This window comes from Eretmochelys imbricata, chromosome 1 (assembly GCF_965152235.1).
Source record: "Eretmochelys imbricata isolate rEreImb1 chromosome 1, rEreImb1.hap1, whole genome shotgun sequence".
NCBI lineage: Eukaryota > Metazoa > Chordata > Testudines > Cheloniidae > Eretmochelys > Eretmochelys imbricata.
This window is the reverse complement of record NC_135572.1, coordinates 38,438,757-38,462,455: the sequence shown is the minus strand read 5'-3', so window position 1 is coordinate 38,462,455 and position 23,699 is coordinate 38,438,757. Positions and strand designations below refer to the sequence as shown.

Genomic DNA, 23,699 nt, shown 5'->3' with positions numbered 1-23,699 from the left:
TTGCTGTGTAGAGGAGGGTTGAAGTTACTTCTGATTTTAAGTTTCAGGTGTGCTTGCATCAAAGTCATAATTTCCAGACTCAAAATTGGTGTTTTTGTCAAGTACCTTGTACACGATAACCAGTTACCTGCCTCACCTTTGAGTGGTTACTGCCAGAGTATGTTTCTTGACAAGACCAGGGTACTGCCAAAAGTGAATTAACAACTTCAGTACAACTTCTGAATCAAAAGACCAAATCTTTTCATATGGGTTGACTTCTAGGAAATGAAGGAGTGGAGACTGGTAGTATAACATACACAGAGCCTTCAAAGAAGCAGGCTGCTGCTAGTTGCAGTGCATTGGGCTTGTGTAGTACACATGTTGGCTGTGATTTTAGAAATCTTTTTAAAAAGACCTGTGTGCGAGCAGGTCTGGGAACAGAGGTAAATTTAAGAATATCTAAATACCAAAACTATTCATTCAGGTTAAACATTCATTGGTGCTGTCGCCAATTTGGTAGATTATCTGCTAGTGACCGCAAGTTTTCACACGTGGTGAAAGACCACCACTGGGGAAAAAAAAAGTGCTAAGACAGACTTTAGGTAATCAGCTGAAACACCTGCTTAAAGAACTAAAAGTTTACATTACTGCTAGTACTATGAAAACTAGAGGAGGACTGGTCATTTCTTTGCTTCTTACACCCCCTCAAAGCTGCACTAGAATTGCATCCACCTATTCTACGGACATTGTTTTCAAACCATATGCAGAATCTTCAGTGAAAATACATATTCTGATCTTTCTAAGTTTGCATCTGGATATATCTGTTCAGCTCAAAACAGTCATCAAAACTGTAGCACAGAATCAGGCCAGAAGGCAAAATTTTTAAAACTGCTCCTGAACTAGCACAAAGGTGACAGTAGTTTACTTGAACATAAGCAATTGTCAGCCAGTTTTTTCTGGATACCACAGATTGATGGGCTTGTTTCACAGGAAGCTGTAATTGTATAAAGTAGGGTGTGAACTTAACGGGATATGGTTATACTAGTTAACTCTGCAAGTGAACACTTATCTCTGACTAAACTGAAAAGGCCCTCTGACAAATGAGAAATGCCAATTATCTGTGCATAATCCAAAGGTTAAGTATTTTTAGCTGTAGCTGACAAACTGGTCTTCTATGAGGTCAGTTACTATTTTGTAACAATAGGGTTAAAGCTAATCAAAGTGCTGCAGAAATCCTGAATGAAAAGCTGGTTTAAAAACTCCTCCAGCATTGTAGTTAACTGTAGAAGTCTAAACAGTTGATGGCAAGCTAGGCTCATGCTCTTGTTGTAAAGATACGTTCCAACAACAAGATTCAGGTAAGTAACTGCCAGGTGACTTTCATGGGAAAAAAACTTGAACTAGATATTACAGGTTTAAATAAAAAATTCAGCACTTAAGCTATGTGTCCATTTTAAAGATCTATGAATGATTTAATATCAATTCATTATTCACCAAAGAAAACAATTTTCATTCAAATAATTACTTGCAGGGAGATCATCCACAGAACAGCTACATCCCGAGTAGGCAGTCTTTGTCTAGTGACAACTTGTAGTTTACCATAATTTGACAAGTTTTAGTTCACACTGTGTAAAAAACTGCACTAAATTAGTTTAAGGTACAAAACAGCTGTGAGCATGACTGATCAAGGTTTTAGAGAAATACTATAGAAAACCAAGTTAAAGTGGGTGTTATCTGGAAATCCATAAATAATGTAACTGCCACCACCACTCAGATTATTTTACTCAGATAATTTTAAGGTTTGGTATTTTCAACAGCCAGCCAGACTACAGCTTTTGGATCAGAATCGCAGAAGCACCACCTCCTCCATTACAAATTCCTGCAAGACCATACTGTCCTTGCTTCAGCACATGGGCCATGTGAGCAACAATTCTCGCTCCAGACATTCTATGTAGAAAAGAAAACAGTTTAGTTTTCAGGAAGTCATCTTGATTTTACACAAGTTTCTCTAAGACAATCAACAGATTCAAATGGCAGTACTGCTGTAGCACTGCATCCTCAGATTAAGTATGTAATACCCATACTTAAGAGTAATAAAAGCAACTTTCCACCAGTTTTTCCACTTTGTCTTTATGTAAATAGCATTCTAAACACAGCTCTTTAAAATACCTGACTTCCTATTCCCTGCTGGAACTGAATTAACTGGGCTGCATTGCAAAGCACAGCTCTCTCAAAAAGACAACAGGATGCACATAAGTCTCTTCCATGCTGCCACCACCGTAGGAAGAAAGAATTTTGAGAGCAGCTGCTTGTTCAAGTGGTGGTTTTGTGCACCGATTTCTTCATCTACTACAAGTTTGAGGATGTACAATGAGGTGCTGCTTTTGCTGTGATTAAGACCCTAAGCCATCAAACACAGTGGTCTGGTCTACACTAGGAAATTGTCAACATAACTAAGTCACACAAGGGGTGTGAAAAATCCACACCCTCTGATCAACGCAGTTAAACTTACCTAATCCCCCCTGTAGGCAATGCTAAGTCAATGCGAGAATTCTACGATCAACCTAACTACTGCCCGTCAGGGAGGTGGAGTATCTACACCAACAGGAGAATTCCTCCCACCGGCGTAGACAGCATCTTCACTGAAGCAGTCCAGCTGCACCACTGCAGTGTTTTAAGTGTAGACAAGCATTCTGGCACAAAAGTCAGTCATTTAGTTCATAAATGTTTGCAGGATCAGGGCCCTACATACTTACAGAGAGAGGGACTTTTGAAAATAACCTATCCAGAGAAGACTATGGTGATGCTGATTTGGTCAGAGGACGCCAACAGAATATGGCAAGGAAGATGTTAGGACCACTCCTGAAATCACAGGGGCTAACATCTTTACCAACAAAGCTTGCAACTGAAGGGGCACTTCTGGATCACCATTTGCTCCTGGAATCCCCGATGGTTTTTTCCAATCTGTATTTAGCTAGACGATTGGGGCTATTTTTCTTCAGTAGATCTGCACAATGCCAGTTATCACCTCCAAAGTAGATTACTGGGAAAGACTTAAGACCATTCAGAAACTACAGCTGCTTCATAATGGGGGACAACTTTTTTTTTTGGGGGGTGGGGGTAGAGAAGGGGAAGGGAGGCTAGGTGGGTTAAACTGAAGAGAGCACATTATATCAGTGCTCCAATGACTGCACTGGCTTCTAACTGCAATACTAGGCATTCAGTAAATGTTCTGGATCCACCTTACACAACAGCGGAGATCAAATGTGAGGGTATTTTCAGTAGAGGGCCCTAGACCTGGAGTTTAATTGTCTGTTGGTCTTTACACTATGCCCTGAAGGTCCTCTATTTAACTTTGGCTTTTTGTAGGAGGGCTTAGTCAGCATAACAAATACTTAATAGTACAATAGATATTGAAAGCATGGCAGAAACATTAATTAGTGGCTTTACTGTTGCAGTTGATGCTGATCAGAGTAATGTCTATTTCCTGGTTAACGCATTAAATAATTTGAAATTTTTGGGAAAAAAATGGTACATGCACCAAGACAACGGTGATGGGAGCAAATAAATGAACTGAATAAATAAATTTCATGGGGGACAAGGAAAATTCTTCATCCAAGAAAAGGTTCCCAATCTTGCTCGTCTACTGCATAGAAGAGCTAAATACTGAGGAGAAAGGTGAACCTCCAACCAAGCCTGATTCACAGTGCCCTGAAAGTTAAGCCTTGGATAAAATTAAAATGGACTTGCTACCAAACTGCCATCATCAATTCTTGTTCACGGTTCTTCCTACTGACTGGCTCCCTGTGACAGTTAGCAAAAGCCTTTGCCCCTGGCTTAAAAAACTAAAGACAAAATGGAAGAGTTAAAAAAACATGGCCCAAGCACACAAACGCAATGATGTGTTTAACAAATACTGTCCAAGAATAAGACCTACCCTAAAGTGCAAACAAAAAACACACAATGGAGTACTTCACCTACCCTATTGGATGTCCCAAAGACACAGCGCCTCCATGTATGTTCACCTTCTGTGGATCAATATCCAGCATTTTAATATTGGCTAAGACTACAACGCTGAATGCTTCATTGATTTCCCACATCGCAATGTCTTCCTTTTTCAATCCTGCATCACTAAGAACCTAGAAATAAAACATTGTGAAAGTTATGTATCCAAAAGCACTTCCCGGTGGTCCTGTTTTGTTTTGAATTCAATGTTACACTTCCTATAACTAGTTGAAAGTTACCCAGTGAAGCACTCGGCCTGGATCAGAAGCTTCCCCTTGTCACAGGGCTTTTCACCAGTTTCCCAGCTCGGATACACATTATTCAAAAGTGGTGTTAAAACTATTTCCTACAAAGAAAGGATTGTACAGAAGACTGCACATCTCAGTAGTTGCCCCTGTAAAAACAGGGCTACGGTGGCTCTAGATCTGGCTTTAAGTCACAATTGAAATGAGCTCAAGGGAAGCCCAGCAGAGAAAAAAAGAAAAGAGTGCAGAGCCTCTACTTTGAAGGTGTCAAACACAAAGCCTACTTGATGTACTTTTGGGGGTTGTGTAGCATGTTCAGATTCTGCAAAATCTAAACTGTCTTCTTTGCCCTCATGCTTACAAATACGCTGTGTTTCATTTGGAAGGTTAACTGACACATATCTTCCCCATTTGCAGACAGCTCGAAACAACAGCTCTGGAAATTCACTCCCCCTTTTCCATTAGCCTCAGTCGCGTGATGATGCTTCACATGTCAGCAACTATTTATTAGCTGGAAATGGAGTGGAAGTGAAGCCCGTGGATGCAAACTGGGAGTTGATGCAAACAAGAAAATAGAAGGGGAGGGAAAAAAAAGGAGGCAAGACAAGCCATTTAAAAGTTTTACCGGTGTCACTACTGGTTAGGGGGGTGAATTTTTTTTTTGCTTCCGGTTATACTGGTATGGTATAATACCAGTATAGCTTCTTTGAGTTCTTGAATTGGAATAAGCTATACCAGTATACGCACTTTTCTACTTCTATAACTATCTAAACTCGGGAGGGATGCAAAACTTCTAAGTACAGACAAGACCAAAGCCAGTAAAGCAGTAGAGATGTAGAAGTGAGGACAAGAAGAGAAACAGTGGTAGGTCCTAAGAGTGAGAATATTTTCCCAAGTGATGCAGAATGTAACTGACTTAAAAATGTTACATAAAAATCTTTTTTCTAACCTTGATCTTTATGCAATCACCACAACATCAGTGAGAGATCTGTGGATCGAGGAGGATTACATAGATATAAATTTATGCCCCAGCCCAAGCACCATAATTAAAAAAAATAAATTTGGCCTTTCCTACACAATGAGTTTGACATCCCTATCTAGTTATTAGCATTAATGCTAACACCTGAGGACTCAAGCCTCCATTTTAATATTTATACCTTGCAAGCTAAATTGGTTTTAACACATCAATAATTCCATCAATGTAATTCAGTGAAGTGAGTTAAGTTTTAAGAAACAGCTACGGTTGTATGGACATAACCTTTTCTACTGACCAAAGCCATAAATCAGCTCAAACAACCAACACATTTGACAAATATTTTCCACAGATTTCGGTTAATCTGATGCTGCCAAATACACATTTCCTCACTAGTCTACAAAGGAACATTTTACCAATTACGCCAGTATACCAGCCCTGTACCCCACCATGTAGACACACTTATTCTGATAAGACTTTTTTCTGTTTAGATCAAAACAAAAGTGCCCACATGGGGGGAGGGGTGTGTGTGTGTTATATACTAGTATAGCTATATCAGTTTAAATTCATACCTTAGATTGTATTAAAAAAAATCCTTCAGGTGCAGGCAAGGCCTTAGTTATTGATAATTGCTTTGATATGCTCAGAATAATTTAATAATTAAACCACCCAGCTAGATTCTCTCTCAAGCATTGAGATTAACAGGTCTGTCTTAACTTCAACTCAGGCAACACTATTAATCCCACAGTCTGGCACTAAAGGAGTCTGCATAGCAAGTGCCAATACAGAAGAACATGGAAAGTTGTCAGCTTTATTTTACCTACTTTTGTCATACCCACAGAGAGAGCCTTTATTTAATACAATGAACAGCATCATTTAACTAGTTCCTTGTTGAGACACTGACTCAAATCCCATCAGACTTCTGTCTAAAATTTTTTTCACTTGTTACTTGTAACACCTGAAGTTACTATAATGGCTAAATAAGAAATATTTTTTTCTATTTTCTAATTTGTTTACTTTGGGTATTTGACTTGATAGCCTATTTATGTTGTGTTCCTGTTTGTGAGGATTTTTCAGACAGCAACAGGATGACTAAACCACAAAAAACTGGCAGAGGTATTGAGGGGCAAGGAAGTACCTGTAACTACTTTCAACTCTTTTCTTTAAGCTGACTAGATTTCAAGGGGACTGTGTTCCTTTAATAAAAAAACCCATCTAGAACAGAAAACTACATGCACACTTTGCATGGGAATTATTCTTGTGGCTAAGCAACCCTAACATCAATACTACTTTACACTTTATCTACGATGCAAATATTGTCTGTATTCCAATCAGAGGAAAATGCATGTTGGATCACTGGAGCAATTTAGGCAAGCTTACAATTTTTTTTTTTATATTCAGCAATGATCAGTTTTGTTCCTACCTTGGGAACAGCATATGCAGGTGCAATTGGAAAGTCAATAGGATCAACAGCAGCATCTGCAAAAGCTGTAAGACCATAAATATTATAGAAATCTTTTATCACTTTTCACAAAGGAAATATTCACCTATACAGGATACATGTCCAGTACTCCCCTCCTCCACCAATTAATTTTTCTATTCATTTAAATAAAATGACTCCTGAAAACAGGCTGTGAACTGTGTGTGCTTGTATGCAAACAGTATGGTAATATTTTCAGATTTTACTTTTAAAATGTGTTAGACATAAACCCATTCAGGAAAGGCTGGCTATGATCAGGAGTCAAAGCACGTTTGGCTCCTCAAATTTAAAAGAACAGTTCAAGTTATGTTACAGCTGCGCCTTCCTACCAATGAACCTATCCCATGTTCCCCCATGAAAAAGACGACTGGTAAAGCAAGATTCCAAGTCACATGGCAAATCAGAAGAGTATTTTCCAGCACAGTACTCGAGAGAGGCATTTGGAAAAATTCCTACCCACTATTCTTGCAAGTGGTGTGACATTAAGTCTCTTGGCTGCCTCTGCAGTCATCACAACCAAAGCAGCTGCTCCATCATTCAGTGTGCTGGCATTGGCAGCAGTTACTGTTCCTGAAAAAAGTAGAACAGTATTTAAACAGAGGAAGGAAAACGCAATAGCTCAGGTATCTCTTTCCAATGCATTTATCTGGCAGAGGGGCCCTGAATCTGAGCTCTTGTCTATACAAGTATGGGGCACTGGCTTAACTAAGGCTACATCTACACTACAAGCTAGGAGTGTGATTTCCCAGTTCGCATACAAATTCTCCTGATTGCTCGATGAGAGCTAGCATGAGTATTATTAGTAGTGCAGCTGTGGTAGCATAGGCAGCGGCTGCATGGTTTAGCTGTGCTGAGTACATACGCACAGGTTGCAGGAGTGTTTGTACTTGGCATGGCTAAACCATTCCAACACTGCCAGTGCGACTGAAGCTACACTACTACTTACACAAGTGCTAGCTCTCACTGAGTTACCTCAAGTACGTGTACATGAGCTGGCAGATCACACCCCTAGCTTGTAGTATAATGTAAACATACTCTCAAGGTGAGCTTTTAAATTGAATTGGTGCAAAAACCCGTGTGGACACCTACACCAATTTAAGCCAGGTTTAAATTGGTGTATCTTGCTTAGGTAAGGTAATGGCTTCCACATTACCAATAATCAATTTAACTCCAATCGATACAGGGCTGCAAAAAAGTGTGGCAACTACACAGATTTAGCTTCAGAGATCCATCCACTGGAGACAGATGCATGTGAAGGCACACATGCTCCCACTGGAATAAGAAGTTACACTGTTGTAAACTGTATGTGTAGACCAAGCCTGTAACCATATTGATTTATGCCAGATTTAAAATCAATTTAAGTGTCCCGATATAAGGTTTTCCATCAGATTAAACCAGATTTGAAAATGAAGGTTGGTTACTTAGAACCAGAGTTCTTTGAGAAGGCTCTGCATATTCCCAACTTACGGGTACTGCGCTGCATTGTGGTAGTGCCTTCTTTAGCAGGGTCAGCTAGAGAGAGCAGTGTCATGCACCTCACCTCTCCCCTTCCCTCAGCATCCCCAATGTTCCAAGGGAGAGGCTATATACGAGAGAGCGTGCCCTCACTACATCAGAGCCAGAGATCAAGGACTCTGACAAAAAGGGGAAGGCCGGTGGGAGTGTGAACATGCAGAGCAATCTCTAACAACTCTGGTTACAAGTAAGTAACTTCCATCTCTTCTTCAAGTGGCTCTGCATATTCCCACTTACTGGACAGCCTGTTAAGCAGTGCTGAAAATTAACCTGGAAGTAGGAACAGAGTCTTAACTGTATAAGGGCCGAAGTAGTGCTTTACCAAATCCAGCATCTGCCCTACAGGCCAAGTCCAAAGTACGGTGCTTAGTGAAGATGTGCGCCAAAGTCCAGATTGCAGCTCTGCAAATTTCAGCAACTGGCAGAACTGACAGGGGAAAAAATAATCGCTAACACTAACTATCCTAACAATAAAAAGGGCTCTGACTCCAAAGAGACTAGAGTTGTTCACATCCATCCAGGCACACGGCGAGAAGGAACTGAGGTACTGAGGGCACTCCAGCCCCTATACAAGTCTTGCTCTCAGAACATCGGTGAGACTGGACAGGAGGGGCAAAGAGTGCAAAAGCGCTCTAGCTGACCCTGCTAGGTGGTTCTGTGGCTAGGTACCACAAAGCAGCATAGTACCCATAAGTGGGAATATGCAGAGCCACTTGAAGAAGCAATCTCTTAGTTAAACAAGTTCAACTTATAATTAAAGCCTGAAGAGAATGAAAAATGGACTGGATCAGCACTCAAAGCAATAATGTTCCATACTATGCAACAACAAAACAGATACAGCTCCCACACTCATGTACCACTTCTCCAGGAAAGACACTCATCTTGACATCTACTTTTCAGTATTAGCATTCCACTTACAAGAACATTTGGGAAACTGCAATTCTAGACCAACTTTGCTGTTTGATTCCCCCACAATTATCACCTGTTTCAAGTGAAAACCATTAAAGCCCGTCACTAAACCAGACCTTGCATTTCTCCAGGAAACACTGCTGCACATTGTCCAGTTATAAGACCAATTCTCCAGGCAACAAAGAGTGCTGCTGTAATTGGTGCCCACTGTATTCCTATGTTTTCTATCTGGAAATCATTCGTCTTTACCTGAAAACAGCTTATCTGGGTCAAAATACATTGGGTGGAAAGAATATGTTATTCACCCTCCTATCAATGTGGTCCAACTTGAAAGAGTTTTGAGATTTTATTTTTTGAAATTAAGTACCATAAGAATACACAGCTCTCAAAGTTAAGCCCTGAACAAGAGCAGCCTACTGTGTTCAACTGAAGATAAGCATGGTCCTCCTGCTAACATACTTTGGAGGAACTCGGTCAAAAAAGACAAACACCAGAGTCCCTGTTTCAAGTAAAGCAGTTCACCTTTGACTGCAACTAGAGCTGTGGAAATCTTTAATTTAAAATTTGATACATCCCTTCCTCTCCTGCAACACATCAGTAACATATTGGTAATAAGCACGAAGTCTGTGTTTAATAAAATAATTACATATGTCCCAGTAATTTCAATTGGAAACTATTCTTCACTACTTGGCTTAGTGTGGAGAGACTTAAAATATTGTCTACAGAATTTGCTCTGTAAAAACAAATAAAAATTAAAAAAAAAATCAATTGCTCCATATACAGTACTTACCATTTTCTTTTTGAAAAACAGTCTTCAGCTTTGGAACTTTACTGAAATCAACACGCTTGTACTCTTCATCTTCTTTCACCTCTACATCTGGTTTCCCTGAAATACAGATGCCAAATCAAAGCCACTCAATCAGTTTTTGGCATTTTAGCATGAAAAGCTGCACAATGATGCACATGACACCTCACCAGGTTATTTTTGTTATGATTTATCCAAAAAGTAACCCTTAAGACAGAGGTCCCCAAACTGTGGGGCACACCAATCTAGGGGGGCGCAGAGGAACATTCAGGGGGGTGTGGTGGGTCCGGCCCAGCCCCCACAAGGGGTGGGGAAGGAGCACCATCCATCCCAGCTCTGCTCTGGCCCCGCCCTCAGCCCTTGGCTGCAGCTCCATTCCCAGACCCAGCCCTAGACCTGCTCCCAGCCTCAGCTCCCTTACCCCATCCGCGTTTACACACACACGCTGCGTCCTCGCTCCCAGCCCCGAGGGGGAGGCAGGAGACAGACAGATAAGAGGAGGCGCAACCCTGAAAAGTTTGGGGACCACTGACCTAAGGTATTCTGCACTCATTTATTCTATGCTACATTCCATTTTTAGACACCCTGACGTATTATTTCTATAAAAATGTGACTTAATTTAGCTCTGAAGAGAAAGACACAAAATTGACAAGCTTGCTCCTTTATCCCATTGATCCACAACAGGTTTATTGTTAAGACAAGACCTTTATCAATTCACCTCCCAGGCTGGTGGAGAGAGAGAAGAAAAAAAAAATCACAGATCAATTAGGTGTATTAACATAGTAAAAAACAAACTGAGACGAATTACAGGCCACATTAGCTAGCACTTATTCTATGTTGTAACACTCAAGCAAGTTACAAAAGAAGGATGGATAACTCCAATACCTCAGTAAAAACAAAGAGGAAAAAAATTACCATAAACAGTCACCAACTGTGTTTGCCAGAAAGCAAGCTAAGAATATTGTTTTTCTACAGAAATGTAAAAAATATTCCCAAAATTTGCACATTCCAGCTGCAATGTTAGTATTCATCACTGCACAATTTAACATCTTTTAACATGAAAAAAATTTTAGAATGTATTTCCATAATACCTTTTTGTGAAATAGTGACAGGAACAACCTCCTTTGTCAGTTCTCCTGATTCCCAGGCTGTCCTGCTCCTAGTGTAAGAATTTATAGCGTAAGTGTCTTGCTCCTCTCGTGAAACAGTAAGCTTCTTAGCCGTATTTTCAGCACAATTACCCTAGGGGAAAACAAAGACCATTCTGAGAACATGAACCAGAAATGTAGATGGGAAGATTAACTCCTATCTTTTTTAAATGGATGTGACAGAACTTTTGAAGTGAATTTTTAAGTGTTACAGTTGCCAGGAGGTTCTATTGTGACAACTGCTACAGGAATCTGAACTTCACAACGGAAGTTAGTGAGCAATTTTCTGGACAGATGTAATTTAAGCCAGAAACCCATGATCGTAATGACGGATGCAGTGTAGTTGTAGCCATGTCAGTTCCAGCATATTAGATAGACAAGGTGGGTGAGGTTAATAGCTTTTATTGGACCAACTTCTCTGCTGGTGAGAGAAAAAAGCTTTTGAGCCACACCAAAAAGCTCGAAAGCTTGTCTCTCTCACCAACAGAAGTTGGTCCAATAAAAGCTATTACCTCAGCCACCTTGTCTCTCTAATGTTCCTAATGAGGCCTTTATAATTTAAAAAAAAAAAAAAAAAAAGTGTGAATTTAATGCTTTTGAAATGGCTTGGATCGACACTCTGAAGCCCTGTTTAGCCACATAACAGTACATCCACACAGTTCTCACCAATGCACATCATTCCTATACTGGTGGGACTGCCTTCGAGGCTTGAAAGGGTACTTCAATCTCCAGATCTTATTCAGTCCTTGGATTCTCAGCAGTGCATGACAAATTGGCAAGTAGTGCCAATTTTTCATCCAACAGCTGAACTGAGACCACCTAAGTTTTTGCACAGGTTACTGAACAGTGTGATAATTTCTCTCTCTTTTTTTTTTAAAATTGTATATATAACTATCCTCTAACTTGACTGCGACCACCTAACTCATTTCACACAGGTTACTGAACAGCCATAGAACCAACAGTTACAAATCTCATTCACTACGAACACGGGCTATACATTCACTGGTGACATAGGTGAAGGGTAATATATCCCATTACCAATTCCATGAGATACACTAAGTCCACCTGGGAAAGTTATTCTGAAGATGAGAAGGAGCTAGACCCCTCCTCCTTGGTCACCAGGCTAACTTCCTAAATATCTGCATGCACATTTGGTTAAACTTATACTGTTTCTATAGCAAAGTCTACGTATAAAACATTGCGTAGAGATTGGTCTGCATTAGTTTGATTGGAGCATTTCTCTAATTCCTCACACAAGTGAGTTAATTTCTATACCTCTATCTAGCCAAACACAGGGTGACAGAGGCTTGTCCTCCTCCACAGTTCTGGCTGGGTGGGGAGGCTCTGCTCCGTCGGGACTACAGCCGCCCCTCCTCTTTCCCCCCATAACTTTGCATCCTCAGGGATTGCATGTCACCGGCCCTGGGGCCGCGCAGGAAGCCCTCTGCAGCTCTTCTGTCATGGCCCTGTTCACTCACTCCCATGGCAGCGAACCTGCAGAGGGGCTCCCTGTACTGGGCAGGAACCATTCAGCAGCAGGGTGGTCTCCACTGGCTGCAAGGGATCTTTATCCTCCTCTTCCTCACAGTCCTAACCAGTAGTCTCAGCTCGATTATCCAAAACCCTGCATTAGCTGAATCTCTTCCTTGTCCCCCAGCATGGCATATATTCCCCCTGCAGCATGTCTCTCATGCTAGGGGACAAAGGAAGGGTTTCATATAATAGAGTTTCAACAGGGAGTAGACTGTGTAACCTTATGCAGAGTACATTACTGCTCCAGCCTGGAGGAGAACAAGGTATGTATAACAAAGGTGAAGTCTGTATCAGTGAAGAAATGTTTTAATCTATAGGCCAGACAAAGATTGTAAAATATTATTTGTGCAACTGCTACTATTTAGGAAGCAAGGAGTAGAAACTCATCCAATAAAGACTTTGGGTAGGAGAATTCCTTCAGTGGGGAGAACAATCATTAGTTCCTCAAAATGCCCACCAGTCTCGCTTCAATCTTATCTGGATTCATCTTAAACCAGTGAGCTATGGTCAGGATGCTAGCTGACATGGAACCAGGAGAATCAAATATTATGAGGCGGTATCAGATGAGAGAGAGAGAATACAGATAGTCTCAAATCTCATTCTCCTCTAGGAACCTCACATATATATTTTGAAGAGGAGGTAACAGGGAAACCATGCTGGGCCACACAAGTGGATGCCCTCAGGGAGGTTGAGCAGTTTTATTGGTCTCCCCCTGGAAGGAAGGAATAGTGAGTTATTAGTGATCAACTGCGCATTCTACAGCATACACCAGGGTCTTGAGTCTCTGTCTACCACTGTCCTGGACTCTTCAGAAAGGCCTCACACACAGCCACACAAAACAACCACTTTGCCTGCTCCTGAATTTCGATCTGCCTAGCCTCTCCACACCGCTCACAATAAGAATCATGAAAGTGGAAGAACCCTTTCTTCCGAACCAGTCCTGTCCCTCATTTCCCAGGCATGCCAGAACCAACATTTAAACAGTTACTAATAAACTCTTGAGTTTGGTAGTAGGTTCATGGTAGGCAAAAAAAAAAAAAGAATGTTGCCGTATGTTTCAGTATTGAACAGCAATAATTACCATGTGGATTTTGTTGTAAACATCAGTCAAGCCATCTTTTACAATCAAATCTTCCAGCTTCACTCCTCCATAAGGTGTTGCCCCTCTGCTCATTGTATAGGGAACATTAGACATGCTCTCCATCCCACCAGCCACCATCACATCCTTCTCAAACAAAACAAGCATATGTTAAAGTAAATTACAATAAAAGCCATTTTATATAAAATTTCTTCCTACATAACAAAAGATTAGAAAACATGTTACAGATTTTCTAACAAAATTGCTTCTATTTTTTGTGTAACAGTAAAAGAGTGAAAACACTTAATTGGTGTAGTGAACATGACCAATGTTCTGTGTCTGAGCTGTAATTTCAAAAGATTGAGAAGCAAAAAGTCTTGAAGATTAGTTACAGGAAAGTTACAACAGGGAGAGTTTCTGAGGGGAAAAAAAAAAAGATTTGACAAATTTCTTAGCCAGTATTTCTTTTTAATCTTTCATTCGCTGCCCTGGTGCTCTGGCCATCTCACATCAATTAGCATTTTCTTTCTCCTACACCTCGATTGTTGAAATGCAACTGCCTCCAAGATTAAAGTAGAATTTTCTTATTAAAAAGTCTTAGTTTTGCATATTTGTTCCATTTCAGTTCTCCATTAGCAACATGTTATATCTACAGGACAAGCAGCTGTTTCAGAATTTAAGACACCGGCAAGAAAGAGAGATCTGTTCACATGAAGTACTGGCTGCTCTATACAATGTTGTGTCGTCTCACAGTGTGGAAAGATCTGACCCAACTTCAAAACACAGTTTACCACGTTGTCTGTTAATAAGCTGGCAACAAACAGGAGTCTTTAAACAGTTTTATCATTGAACCCAAAATTCCATTTAATTAGTATGTGCATTTATTAATATTTCTACATGGTTTTCAAGAAGTAGTTCCTGCAGTTTTATCATCCTTTGTAAGATGTGGTTGACCATTCCCTGGGGTGCCACACATGAAGTCTCTAGAGTCTCAGCATGAAGAATACATGTAACCATTTTAATGCAGTGCATTACATATGGGTAGGGATAAGAAAAACTGCAAGTTTAATGCTTTTCTGTAGTCTATAGAAAAGTTCAGTAAAACACTTTTATATTGCATCCTCATATAGGATACTTTACAAGGAGTCAGTCACGGGATTAAGAAAAGGAAGGTTTTTTTATGGTAAGATTTAAAGTAATGATGCTTTGTTCAGTATTAGGTGTACACTGGATCCAGTAAAAACAACTGAGAGTCATGAGGATGAGATGGCCAGTAGAGAGAACTCAAAGGCATTTATGACTAGAAATCAGAAATGGGAAGCCAGAGAAGGGAACAGAAGATTTCTTAAAAGTGTTCTTTTTTTTAAGCTTTGTTATTCTGATCCTATATAATTTTACGTCTCCAGCCCTTCCAGTTTTTTAAAAAATAATCTATAAATCCAGTAAAGGCTCTAAAACAGTACAAATCACATATCCACTCAAGTCAATGGGAGTTGTGTCATTAACTGTAATGGGATCAGAATTACTGAGTGTGCAGCTGGAGAAAAAAATCTCTAATTATATAGTTTCTAAGACCTACTTACAGTCAATTAGGGCTGAATCCAGGAAAGTGGGTAGAGAGACAGTGACATACTGTGGGAATCAGGCATGCATAATCACTTCAGGTCAAATCTCTAATTCTCTGAAATATGAGAGCCCCTACAAAGTGTGAGGCCTGCTTCCATCAAATGTAAACCTAAGGTATGAATATTCATTAAATGTGAATTACTAATCCCAGCAGTAGCTACTAAAATAGAAGTACTGGACCTGTTCCTGATCCCACTGAAGTTAATGGCAAGAATACCATTTAGGGCCTGATCAAAGACCAGTACAGTCAGTAGCAAAAGATTCCCCTTGACTTCAGGCTCTACACCAAGCCCTTAATACTAGGTCAGATTGGGTTTGGTGTGAATTAAGCAGTGGGCCTAAATCATTGATATCAGTAACTGTACCAAGGAGGAGGAGGAGAGAGTGTGCGCATATTTTAAGAAATGAAAGAATATTTATGTCAGCAGGTAGGTTTTCCAAAGATGTACCATAATTGGCAGATAAGATTTTTTTTCTCCTAATCTAGGCCTGGTCTATATTAAAAGGTTACATCAGCATAACATGTCAGTCGGGGGTAAAAAAAAAAAAAAAACCCCACAAATCACACCCCCACTGATGGAGCCATACTAACAAAACCCCAAGACACAGCTATGTTGACAGAAGAGGGTCTCAGACAACACAGCTAACTTTGTTTGAGGCGGGTGGTTTTCCTATAACAGGAAAAACTCTTCTGTCAGCATATATTGAGTATTAAAGGGTTATGCTAGAGTAGTCTCTAGTTCTGACTACCGGTATATGTCTACACAAGAGGCACGAGTCAAAGAAACCTGGTTAAGATCTAGGTATTTTGCTTCTCTACCTTCTCTTCCCCTTAAAAGGAAAAGCTTATAATACTGACCACAACTACTTCCACCACTATTAACTGTATCCTAAGATATATGCGAGACACATTTCTAAATAAACGAATTTGTTAACTGTGTATCTTCAAAATTAGGATTTATGTAAAAAATATGAATTCTTGTTAAGCAGTATAAGCACAAAAACAAAAAGCAGTATATTATAATGAGCAGGAAACCACCACATTAGTCTCATATTTCTCAGAGATCAGAATTTCCACATTTTGGCAATCAGATCTCATGTTTGAAGTTAACGGGCACTAAAATTCACATACCTGATTTCCACACATCAGATTCTGTGCTGCCATCATGACGGACTTCATTCCAGAAGCACAAACTTTATTGATAGTTGTAGCAGGAGTACAGTTTGGTAAACCTGAGACAAGTAAATATAATAATCAACCAAGACAACAACATTATTCTATTTATAATTTAATTACATCATCCATTTTTAACATTTAACTATTAGCTGCTAATCTCATTGCACTGCCCCTCATTACAAAAAAAACTGCCTTTCACCATCACTAATATTTCATAAGGGGCTAACTTTCATCTAAAGTAAAATAGTTATGATCTGTACCTACAGTTCTATAGCAGCTCTATGCAGTATAAATTCTCTAGATCTTTAAGCACAGAAACAAAAACATGTTAATACCTGCACCCAGTAGTGCTTGTCTTGTTGGAGCTTGTCCTTGTCCAGCCTGCAACACATTACCCATATACACTTCTTTCACTTCTTCTGCAGGAATACCTATAAAATAAATCAAGAGGCTTTTTCTAAGTGAGACAAGCAATAGACTAGTATTTTTACCTTTTACATGAAGTTTTCAATCTAACACTGGCAATAAAATGCATTGATTTTACTCCAGTGAGGCTAAAATACAGCACACAGAGCTACATTGAGCGCCTCGCAGGTTTCCACACTTATGGTTCATGAAAAAATGCTGAAGACTGCTCTAGAGACCAAAGTCCTCTAGGCATCCACAGAACAAAAACAGCACAACCACCAGGAATGCTGCCTTCAACAAACTCCTGGGCAGTGTGTTTCAACCCATTAGAGCAATTCCATCTCCATGTCTTAGTACTGTAAATCAGTGTTTAATGTGGTGATAGGTTTTGGAAGGTGGACACCTAACCAGCAGAAACCAGATTAACATTTTATTTCACATAGGCCACTGATTAAAAGTCTAATCTATTCTTAAAAGCAACACTGAAACAAAAGCACTCAAATCAGGCATTAAGTGCTTTACACATTTCATGCTTAGATTTTGTTTTTTAATTGTATCAACTGATAAAAGTTTAAGATCTCAAAGATTAAAAACTCACCCACCCACATACACACTTATTTTTTTCAAAACAAGATACAAATTGATACTGTTCACTGGGGCAATGTGTAACTTTGTTTTGTGAACAAATATTTACACATACCTGCTCTTTCAATTGCTCCTTTTATTGCAATGGAACCAAGTTCAGTGGCTCGCAACGATGAAAGGGATCCTTGGAAAGATCCAATGGGAGTCCGTGCTGCACTTGCTATGACCACTTCCTAGTAGAATATAATATGTGGTAAGAGTTACAGTATTTAAAAACATAAAATTTCTTTTAACTTAGTCACTGTTTCAGAGAAAAAACAAAGTGTGAACCATTTGTACAGTATACAATTGTACAACACAATGTGGGAGCCAAACTGGTCACGGACTTTAGGTGCCAATGCAGTACAAACATTTTAATAATTTTTATGTTATATTAATTGAGACACCTGCCCAAGAAACAAGACATTAAAAACGTCATGATAATTTAGCCAATGTCAAAGATCTTCTTGTGGGGCTAACCATAAATTAACTTCTGAATGAAACAAGGTATGACTTTCAACTCCTTATCGAGGAGCTCACTGCATCTGACTATTTTGAATTACAACATAATATGGGGTTATTTTAAGTATTATGAAGATTTGCATGGCTTTTACCCCTATTTTTACTCAGCTCCCCCCGCCCCATGAACAAGTCTGCCTGCTAAGCTAGCCCATCAATCTGATGGCAGTATGATGTACTGACATTGAAGGGACTAAAGTCTGTGTCCCCCACTTGGGGACAGTTCCTGAATGCTTCCTCAATGGTGTTGATGAGCACCTTCAACCCCCATGTTTCAGTGGGAGTCAAATACACTCAGCACCAAGATGTGTCAGGCCCTTGGTTCTTTATTTACTGAGGTAGGCAGGATTTTGGATGGAATACCTTGTGTCACTTGATTTACTCTCCTCCCACTCCACAAGTAAACAGTAACAGGATTAACAAAGAGGCAGACAAATTCAGATGCCCTCAGTTACAGACCAGGTCAGACACAGGTAAGTGCTGAGTGAAATTTTCAAAATGAGAGAGAGAGAGCATTGACCAGCTCCCTGTAAATTTAACAGAAGCATGATGCCCTGCCTTCCCAACCTCTCTGCGGCACTGTGCACTTTGAAGTTATCTGACATTTCGATACAGACAGATTTTAGAAAAAAATCTAAACACTGTTCTAATACTAGGTGAGAGACAGGTAACAAACATTCTTATTCAAGCTTATCACGTACCAAGATGTCTTAGCATACGTACTGGTCCGATTACAAGTTGGGAGGGTGGGGAAGGGAAGGGTTTCTATGCTTTTTTTAAGTAATCTCTCTCAAACAGAAAAGGAGTACTTGTGGCACCTTAGAGACTAACCAATTTATTTGAGCATGAGCTTTCGTGAGCTACAGCTCACTTCATCAGATGCATCTGATGAAGTGAGCTGTAGCTCACGAAAGCTCATGCTCAAATAAATTGGTTAGTCTCTAAGGTGCCACAAGTACTCCTTTTCTTTTTGCGAATACAGACTAACACGGCTGTTATTCTGAAACCTCTCTCAAACAGAAGTCCTTGCAATCCAGTGGTTAGAGAGCAGGGCACTGGGAGTCAGGAGACCTAGATTCTATTCCCAGCTTTGCCAATGACAAGCTGTGTGACTTTGGCCAAGTTACACATTCTCTACATTGAAAGTGTGTTGCAATGCTCAAGTTTTTAAAGATCAGACTCTAAAAGCAGGCTAGTAGCGATGGTTTATCATAACCAATGCTTGTAGCCATATGCTACTTAATACTTACATTTAAAGTGCGCTGTGATGCATAACCACGGTTTGTATATTTCAAAACCTAAAAACAAGAAAATTATTTTCAAAATTTTACTTCCCAATTTTGGTGACCTGATGTTTCAGCTCAGTAACAGATATATTGTGAAAATTGGGCATTTCTTACAAGTGACTGGGAAACACCGAGAATTACTAAATTTTTCAAGTTAAGAAACATTGGAAAAAATAAAAAACTAATACATCACAAAATGGACTTGGTTCATTTAGTTGACAAATGTGGTAAACATTCTGTAGTATATTTTCCAAAAGTAATAACATCTCAAATATGAGAGATGAGATCTCACTACATCATCTGTGATTAAATCTTTCCTGAGAAATTAAATATCTTTTTTTAAAAGCAATTTGTGGAAAGTATGGATTAAAAAAGTTCTGTCAGTTTTAATCACGTAATAGCTACTTCTCAGATATAGGAGCTCCAGTATTTCTCATCATCATTACATGCAATGAATCGGTAGAGAATGCTGCTACAAGTTTTGATTATTCAACCCCATTGTTCCTTTAGTCTTTTCACTGCTATCACTAAATTTAGCATTACAAAGGTAGCTAATTTCTAGAGCTCAATTTCACTGGCATATGTGATTTGTAAAATGGGTGGTGAACATAGGATTCAGCATCAAAAGATGACAACAGAACAATTAGAAAAGAAGTACCTGTGGCACCTGAGAGACTAACAAATTTATTTGAGCATAAGCTTTCTTAAGCTACTGTTAACTTCATCCTATTACTAGATGTACTCACAGTGGGGTGAAAATTCATTATATTTTTTTTAAATAAAAAAATTATTTTAAAAGATACATTATCTTAAGAGTTTAAGTCAGCAGCTTAAAGTAATAAAAAAAGTAAAATTATTTCACTAGACAGTGTATACATAGATTACAAACCGCTAGCATTTTACTGAAATAATATATTCAGGTAAGTTAATTAAAATTAATAGTCACTTAAGGACTTTGAAGGAACACCATAAATTATATTCTAGTCATTTTAAGAAAAGTTAAAAAGTACTTTCAGGTACTATGTCCACCTTGAGTCCCCATGCCAGTTCTGATGATTTCTTAAAATTTTAGCTTCACAACAGGAACAACAAATTCACAAGCAAGAAGAAGGAAACTGCCTATATAATTTTATGCATTTAACAACGTTCAATGAACAAAAAGAAAACATTTCCTCTAATCTTTCACTTATCGTCAATTTGGGTAATTATCTAACAATTTTAGGTGTGAAATTTTCTGAAAAATGGGTAAACTTTAAAGCTGACTGCATCCCTTTACGGTTTTATTTGAACATCCCAGAGAGTAGTTTATTCTTAGAACGGCCTGACCACTAACAAGGGTAACAGCCTTTTATCTTAAACTATCTACAGTTCATGTTATTCAGTCAATTGTACAAATACGCGAACACCCAGCAAAACATAGCTGACCGCAGTTCGCACTGCCTGTGCCGCGTACCTATATGTACAGACAACCGGTTTTTTTTTTAACCTTGGCAGCTGATAAGATCTCAACTTTGGTTCTGTGGACATACCTGACCCCTTGCGTAAACCACGAATGTCTGTCTGGGTGCTTCACCTGCCTCATCCCCTTTCCCAAGGCAGAGGCTCGCAACACTGGGCCGCACCAAGGGCTGGGGCTGTCAGGCTCGCTTGGCTCAAAGCGGCCCGCACGCAGCCCCGCCTCCCGCAACGGGGGCCGGCCGCGCGGGCGGGCGGCTGAAAGACCAACGTGGCTGACCTCTGCTGATACTTCAGCCTTTTGCCACGGGCGCTTTCGGCTCCCTCGACCCAAGGAGCAGGCTCGGCGCTGGCGTGGCAGCGCGCCCCGATCCCGAACCCCCGCCCCAGCCTTGCCCTCTCTAGGGCAGCCTGGTCTCCGGGCAGCCCCGCCGGAGACTGCGGGGGGGGCTGCAGCGGGGCTGCTGGTGGCGGCGAGGAAGAGGGTCGAGGGTGGGCGCCCCCGCCCGCAGCACGAGGGTGGCCTTGGGGGGTCAAGGCTCCTGGCTAGGCCTCCGGCCACAGCCGCCTCCGCCTGCCCTTGGGCAGGTCACCCCAGGCCGAGCTCCCCAGCTCCCGGGAGGCGCCCCACGCTGCGCTTCCCTCGCCCGACCCGGGGTGGATTCTGGGCCCCGGGCAGCCCGCGGCGCGGGGTCTCGCCTCGCCCGCGGGGGCGGGCGCGGTGACAGGCCCCATTTCCGCGGCGGGGGCTTCGTGTTTCCTACCCCCCCCCCCTTCCCCGCCGCTCACCTGCAGCAGCCTCGCGACCTCCCGGCCGCCCAGCATAGCCGCCGCCATCCCCGCCCGAGTGCCACTGGAAAAGGCCCCGCGCCTCACCTTCAGCGCGGCCGCCCCCTCCCTCAGCCAACGGGAGCCGCTCCTCCGGCCCCCGCCCGCTCCCATTGGCTCCTGCCAGCAAGGGGCTGATTCCATTGGAGGAGAAGGCGGGGCTTGTGAGGTGGGTCGGAGGGGGTTGGGGGGTGGGAAATAGGCTACTAAGTGCCACAGGCCCCTCCCCCCCAGGCTCCTCTCTCTGATGCCCGCTGCTACTACGGTCGCCAACTTTCTAATTGTGCAAAACCGACCCGCCTTGCTTTGCCCAGTGTCCCGCCCCTTCGCTGAGGCCCCACCCCCACTCACTCCAGCCCCCCCCCAGGGTAACCGCTCTTAGTCACGTTCACTGGGCTAGGACAGCGAGGGGAGAGGCTGAGGGGTTTAGGGCTCCGGGTAGGGGTGCGGGTTCTGGGGCTGAGGGGTTTAGGGCTCCGGGTAGGGGTGCGGGTTCTGGGGCTGAGGGGTTTAGGGCTCCGGGTAGGGGTGCGGGTTCTGGGGCTGAGGGGTTTAGGGCTCCGGGTAGGGGTGCGGGTTCTGGGGCTGAGGGGTTTAGGGCTCTCAGCTGGGGCCAAGGGGTGTGGAGTGAGGGAGCAGGCTCAGGGCTGTGGCAGAGGGGTAGGGTGCAGAGGAGGTTGGGGGTACAGGAGGGGGTTCTGACCTGGGGCAGGGGGTTGGGAGTGCAGGCTCCAGGGGGGAAGCGCTTACCTCAGGCTCCCTGGCTCCGCCCTGCTCCCAGAAGCAGCTGGCACGTCCAGCCCCTAGACGAAGGCGCAGCCAGGCAGCTCTGCGCAGCGCCTGGTGCCTGCACCAGCAGCACCACTCCTGCAGCTCCCATTGGCCGCGGTGCCTGTCCAATGGGAGCTGCGGAGCCAGCACTCGAGGCAGGGCATGTTGGGTGCTTGCAGGAGCTGCCTGGAACCAGGGCAGGAACGAAGCCTGCCTTAGCCCTGCTGCGCTACCACCTGTACTTTTAACAGCCTGGTCAGCAGTGCTGACCAGAACCACCAGGGTCCCTTTTTGACCAGGCTTTCCGCTCGAAAACTGGATGCCTGGCAATCCTAACTACCACCCATGGTAACGCAGCAGCCAGCCTGTCACCCCTATCCTCTCTGCACAAATTGTGTCTAAATCCTTTCCCACCCAGCTCCTCCTCTCAGCGCCTGTTCTCCCCACACAGGGCGTGCCTACGCTAGAGAAAGGCACAGTGTCGTAGCCACAACCCTGCAGAAGCTAGAAGCACAGGCACTGGTAAAGGCAGGGCTGCGCTTAGCCACAGTTTGGTCATCGCCCACCTTGGGATCTGCAACATATCTCTAAGTTCCCACCTTGCTCCATGCGCTCCTCATTACAACAATCATCTCTCCCCTGCCCCTCAGCAACCCTGCTCCTTCTCTAACTCCCTTGGCTAACTCCCTCTCCTTACCCAAATCTTTCCACCCTCACAGCTCAAGCCTTTGTACGTCTCCCCTTTTCATCTTGCCCTCCTCAGCCTATCAAAGATGCAGCCTCACAACCCTTCCTTCCCACATCCCACTCCCCTCTTTATAGCATCATGCCCTTCCACATGAACACACCTCAAATAGCATGCCTAGTCCACTGTCCAGACACTGCCTCCCCTTTACAATTTCCCACATCAATTTACCACCACTAGTTTCAGGTGTAGCATGACATCCATTCTAACCTGTCACCACTCTGTTGACTATACACTGGCTAGTATACACCTATATTATAGTGATAATAACTACCCACACTACACCTATTTTAATTATTCAAGTATATATATTAAGCATTAGTATAGCAGTTTTTAGCCTACACTGGCCTGAACCTTTATTATAATCCTGAACACTTAAGCATCCCAGAATACCATGCATTACTTGAACTAGTTTAAATAGGAAAACTGTCAGTTTTAGGACAGAGGATTATTTCCTCATAACTACAGGAAAAAAGTTGCCCACACCAACCTAGGAGGTGCCTTCATCCCTAGCAGCTGGAATGTATATACTCAAAGAGAAGTGTGCATCATAACCTAGACTGCATAGGTCACAACATGGTACCAGAACA

The 23,699-nt window shown here is 42.0% G+C and overlaps 1 protein-coding gene across 2 annotated transcripts; it reads right to left on the bottom strand.

The window, feature by feature from the left end:
* Positions 1-1,426: 1,426 nt before the first annotated feature.
* Positions 1,427-21,707, bottom strand: ACAT1 (acetyl-CoA acetyltransferase 1). 2 transcript variants are annotated; one of them, XM_077808883.1, is made up of 12 exons: positions 21,555-21,707; positions 19,275-19,322; positions 17,582-17,699; positions 16,809-16,904; positions 16,429-16,529; positions 13,674-13,817; positions 11,003-11,153; positions 9,897-9,992; positions 7,139-7,252; positions 6,626-6,690; positions 3,961-4,118; positions 1,427-1,926 (listed from the first exon to the last, which is right to left on the bottom strand). In XM_077808883.1, exons 1-12 carry the CDS (start codon positions 21,705-21,707, stop codon positions 1,806-1,808), a joined length of 1,365 nt encoding a protein of 454 aa, XP_077665009.1. In that variant the 3' UTR covers positions 1,427-1,805. The 2 variants fall into 2 exon arrangements, with proteins under 2 accessions (XP_077665009.1, XP_077665020.1); XM_077808894.1 differs by lacking the exon at positions 21,555-21,707 and adding an exon at positions 20,840-20,932.
* Positions 21,708-23,699: the final 1,992 nt, after the last annotated feature.